This window comes from Babylonia areolata, chromosome 1 (genome assembly GCF_041734735.1).
Source record: "Babylonia areolata isolate BAREFJ2019XMU chromosome 1, ASM4173473v1, whole genome shotgun sequence".
Classification (NCBI taxonomy): Eukaryota; Metazoa; Mollusca; class Gastropoda; order Neogastropoda; family Buccinidae; genus Babylonia; species Babylonia areolata.
This window is the reverse complement of record NC_134876.1, coordinates 100459168-100464167: the sequence shown is the minus strand read 5'-3', so window position 1 is coordinate 100464167 and position 5000 is coordinate 100459168. Positions and strand designations below refer to the sequence as shown.

Here is a 5000-nt window from a genome sequence, read left to right as displayed (position 1 = left end):
TTTGACTTTTCAGAAAAAAAAGTGTCATCAATACTCCCAGCTATGTGACAACACAACATCAGAAGATTTCACAAATTTGCTGTATTGACAAAGTCCTTTTCAGTGTCCGCAAAGAAGAAACAACCAAACGAGTATAGAAATCAGCAATATATCCAAAATATGGCATTGTCAAACAAAAATGAAGAAGAAAAAGAAAGAAAGGAAGGAAGAAGAAATGAAGAAAGAAGAAAGAAAGAAAGGAAGAATGAAGAAAGAAAGAAAGAAAGAAAGAAAGATAGATAGATAGATAGATAGATAGATAGATAGATAGATAGATAGATAGATAGAATAGATAGAACATTCCAAAATGAAATTCCTACCCAACTATTTTCATACCACATATTTCATGAAATGCGTTTTTCCTGTGGGAATTCATTCACTGGGCGTGATTCAAGAGGAAACTGTTCGTCTTCATTTGATATAAATATAAAAAAACCAAATCATATTTGTCTAAAGGCAGTCGACCAATACATTCTCTCTCTCTCTCTCTCTCTCTCTCTCTCTCTCTCTCTCTCTCTCTCTCTCTCTCTCTCTCTCTCTCTCTGTCTGTCTGTCTGTCTGTCTGTATCTCTCTCTCTCTCTCTCTCTCTCTCTCTCTCTCTCTCTCTCCCTCTGTGTGTGTGTGTGTGTGTGTGTGTGTGTGTGTGTGTGTGTGTGTGTGTGTGTGTAGGCATTTATTGTTTTGCCTCACTATTGGCATCATTTACTTTACAAGGATTATCAATAACTAAGAAGGAACAGGAGGAATATTGATTACAATAACGTAATGAGAGTACTTATCCCACTCGTGTAACGCTGACTGTCAGCGAGAATTGCACGTGAGACACGGCAGACACCACGTGTCTAGAAATACATGGACAGCTCACTGGCCAGGAAAGCTGAAGCCAGCTGGACGCCATATTGTTTCTCGTATCCAGCCGTCAGTCCGTTGACAAGTTGTCTGCTAACTGAAGGTAGTTTCTGAACTCTAACCGGGTATCTTCGATGAAATCGTGTTATCTTGTCCCCACGACATGCCAAATGTTGTGTCTTGATTGAAATCTGCCAATGGTTTATCTACCAAAGTTATTACAGGAAAACAGTGCAGTGCCAGTTGGCGCAAATGTCAGTGGAGACACACACAGAAAACGCCGCGAGCAAGTGAAAGCTGAGCAAGTGAAAGAGCAAGTGAAGACAGCTGAGCGCTCGGCTACACATATGAAGTCATCGCTTCACGCTATACTGAAACGTGAAGTAAAATGGCTGATTGAAACACTTCCGCTGACTTCAGTTAGCAAAGGAGCTCAAAGAAGGCATGCGCTATCCATGTATTTTCAGATTAGTGAGCAGACACACGCGTGCGCGCCTGGCCTGAGTCGGTGCTAGAATGTTATCTGCATGTTTAAGCCGCCCTCACATGTATACATTTACTTGTTTGCTACCTGTATAAACTTTCCTTGTGATAACACACTTTCATGAATGTGGCAATGGGTGGTTCGGTTTCCTTTATGTTTACGGTGCTTGTGTTCTTCATTTCCATGTGTTTATATGTGGGTATGTAGGAGGGAGTGATGTGTGGAACGATGCTTGTGTGTGCGTTTTCGCGCGCGCGCGCGTGTTTGTGTTGTGTGTGTGTGTGTGTGTGTGTGTGTGTGTGTGTGTGTGTGTGTGCGTGTGTGTGTGTGTGTGCGTGTGTGTGCGCGTGTGTTGTGTGTGTGTGTGTTGTGTGTGTGTGTGTGTGTGTGTGTGTGTGTGTGTGTGTGTGCGTGTGTGTGTGTGTGTGTGTGTGTCTGTGTCTGTGTGTCTGTGTGTGTGTCTGTGTCTGTGTGTCCGTGTGTGTGAGTGTCCTCTCCCTGCATGCGTATTCTGCTCTCTCTCTCCCTCTCTCTCTCTCTCTCTCTCTCTCTCTCTCTCTCTCTCTCTCTCTCTCTCTCTCTCTCTCTCTCACACACACACACACACACACACACACACACACACGCAAACACACACACACACACACACACACACACACACACACACAATCGCATACACATACACTCATCTCTCTCTCTTTCTCTCTCTCTCTCATAAGCACACACACACACACACACACACACACACACACACACACACACACACACACACACACACACACATCCTTTCGCTTCACACAGGGAACACAAAAGAACAGCAATGGCACATCCTGGGTATTTTGATTAACCAAATGGACACCCATACTAACAGGATATGGTGCCGTTCTCTCTTTAATCAGCAATATGGCGAAGAATACTGTTTTTAGCGCGTTCGTGCTGCCATTGTGTGTGTGTGTGTGTGTGTGTGTGTGTGTGTGTGTGTGTGTGTGTGTGGTTGTGTGTGTGTGTGTGTGTGTGTGTGTGTGTGTGTGTGTGTGTGTGTGTTCGGGCGCGCACGTGCATGCATTCATCGTGTGACTCAGTCACGAATAATGTAGTCGTTGTAAATAATTCCTGGTCTCTAAACCTGTCAGTTTGGATGGGTGTGTGGGTGTGTGTGGGGGGAGGGGGGGTATTTTTGTGCGACATTTAGTTGTTTGTGTGTTGACAAATCTCTTTAAATACTGTTGAAGTGAATGGGTGCAAAATTGATGAGAAGGATTTTTGAGGTGGTAGTAGTTGGCAGGAACTATTTGATACAATCTCTTGTTTTCTGACAATGATGTGTTGTGTGAGGCTGGTGTGTGTGGGGCGGAGGGGGGGAGGGAGGGGGGACTGCTCGCTCAAGACAGACCCTAAATAGAATCAAAACGCGACGTTTCTTGTCAGTAGTTGACAGTGTTATGGTGTTGTGGTTGGTGATCGATTTTGTGAAAACGTTGAAGGTACTTTTCGTAACGCTCTCTCTCTCTCTCTCTCTCTCTCTCTCTCTCTCTCTCTCTCTCTCTCTCTCTCTCTCTCTCTCTGTCTGTCTCTGTCTCTCTCTCTCTGTCTCTGTCTCCATCTGTCTGTCTGTCTGTCTGTCTGTCTGTCTCTCTCTCTCTCTCTCTCTCTCTCTGTCTGTCTCTGTCTCTCTCTATCTGTCTCTGTCTCTCTCTGTCTATCTGTCTCTGTCGCTCTCTGTCTCCATCTGTCTGTCTGTCTGTCTGTCTGTCTGTCTGTCTGTCTGTCTGTCTGTCTCTCTCTCTCTCTCTCTCTCTCTCTCTCTCTCTCTCTCTCTCGCGTACGTGTATCTGTCTCTATCCATCTGTCTGCCTCATCTCTATCTGTGTGTGTGTGTGTGTGTGTGTGTGTGTGTGTGTGTGTGTGTGTGTGTGTGTGTGTAGTTTCTTCGCTCGCTCATGTTCGTGTCAGTCCAACGTACGGAAACCTTCTCGACTTTTTTTTTTTTATAATTGCAAAATTCCGTTCCTGTAGCTGCTGCGATTACGCCTTTCAGTGTGTTGCTGATAATGATGCTGGCTGTTCGTCTGACTGTTTCTTCTGGCGGCGCAGTAAAAGTCGCTTTCGTCTTCTTCTTCTTCTTCTTCTTCTTCTTCTCCTCCTCCTCCTCGTCGTTCTTCTTCTTCTTCTTCTTCTTCTTCTTCTTCTTCTTCTTCTTCTTCTCCTCCTCCTCCTCCTCCCCCTCCTCCTGTTCCTACTCCTCCTCCTCCTCGTTCTCTTCTTCTTATTCTTATTCTCCTCCTCCTCCTCCTCTTCCTACTCCTCCTCCTCCTCTTCCTACTCCTCCTCCCTCCTCCTCCTCGTTCTTCTTTTTCTTCTCCTCCTCCTCCTCCTCCTCTTCCTACTCCTTCTTCTTCTTGTTCTTCCTCTTCTCCTCCTCCTCCTCTTCCTACTCCTCCTCCCTCTTCCTCCTCGTTCTTCTTCTTATTCTTATTCTCCTCCTCCTCCTCCTCTTCCTACTCCTTCTTCTTCTTGTTCTTCCTCTTCTCCTCCTCCTCCTCTTCCTACTCCTCCTCCCTCCTCCTCCTCCTTCTCGTTCTTCTCCTTCTTATCCTCCTCCTCCTCCTCTTCTTCTTCTACTCATTTTTTTTTTCTGCTTCGTATTGTGTTGCCTTTGTTAAGACCCCCCCCCCCCCCCCCACACCTACCTCCACCCCCCAACCCCATCCCCTGATTTTATATCACTTTTGCTGCCAGCGACGCTGTGATGGTGCCGGCACTGACACGCAGTGTGTGGATGTTTGTTTGCGCACGTTGCAGAGCCCTTGGCACGAGCCTGACAGCGGAGATGCGCCAAGAAAGCCTGTTGGTGCTGCTTTGTCTGTCGCTCCTCCTCATTGTGCAAGGTGGGTCGGACTGGGGTGTCGCTGTTTTTGTTCGTTGCTGTCTGTCCGTCTGTCTGTTGATCTGTCTGTCTGTCTGTCTGCCTGTCTGTCTGTTGATCTGTCTGTCTGTCTGTCTGTCTGTTGATCTGTCTGTTGATCTGTCTGTCTGTCTGTCTGTCTGTTGATCTGTCTGTCTGTCTGTCTGTTGATCTGTCTGTCTGTTGATCTGTCTGTCTGTTGATCTGTCTGTCTGTCTGTTGATCTGTCTGTCTGTCTGTCTGTCTGTTGATCTGTCTGTCTGTTTGTCTGTCTGTCTGTTGATCTGTCTGTCTGTCTGTCTGTCTGTCTGTTGATCTGTCTGTTGATCTGTCTGTCTGTTGATCTGTCTGTCTGTTGATCTGTCTGTCTGTCTGTTGATCTGTCTGTTGATCTGTCTGTCTGTCTGTTGATCTGTCTGTCTGTTGATCTGTCTGTCTGTCTGTCTGTTGATCTGTTTGTCTGCCTGACCGTTTTATTTCCTGTGTCTGTGTCTCTTAATCTCTCTCTACCTCTCTCTCTCTCTCTTTAATCTCTATCTATTTATCTATCTATCTATCTGTCTGTCTGTCTCTCTTCTCGCCCAGTCTCTATTTCGGTCTGCCTCACTCTCCCATTTACTCTGCCTCTCTGTCCCTCTCTAACTCTGACCAAAAAAAAAAAAATCAGTGGTTGTCTATTATCCTCAGAATAAAGAATTTGTTGTCTTGCCCTGTCCTGTCCT

At 45.9% G+C, this 5000-nt stretch overlaps 1 protein-coding gene across 1 annotated transcript in view; it reads left to right on the top strand.

Moving 5' to 3' along the window:
- The window catches only part of LOC143294619 (neuronal acetylcholine receptor subunit alpha-10-like), a 259577-nt gene that overhangs the window by 71127 nt on the left and 183450 nt on the right, over positions 1-5000 (top strand). Inside the window, 1 exon segment of the mRNA XM_076605999.1 lies at positions 4176-4261. Coding sequence (XP_076462114.1) covers positions 4176-4261 — 86 coding nt within the window.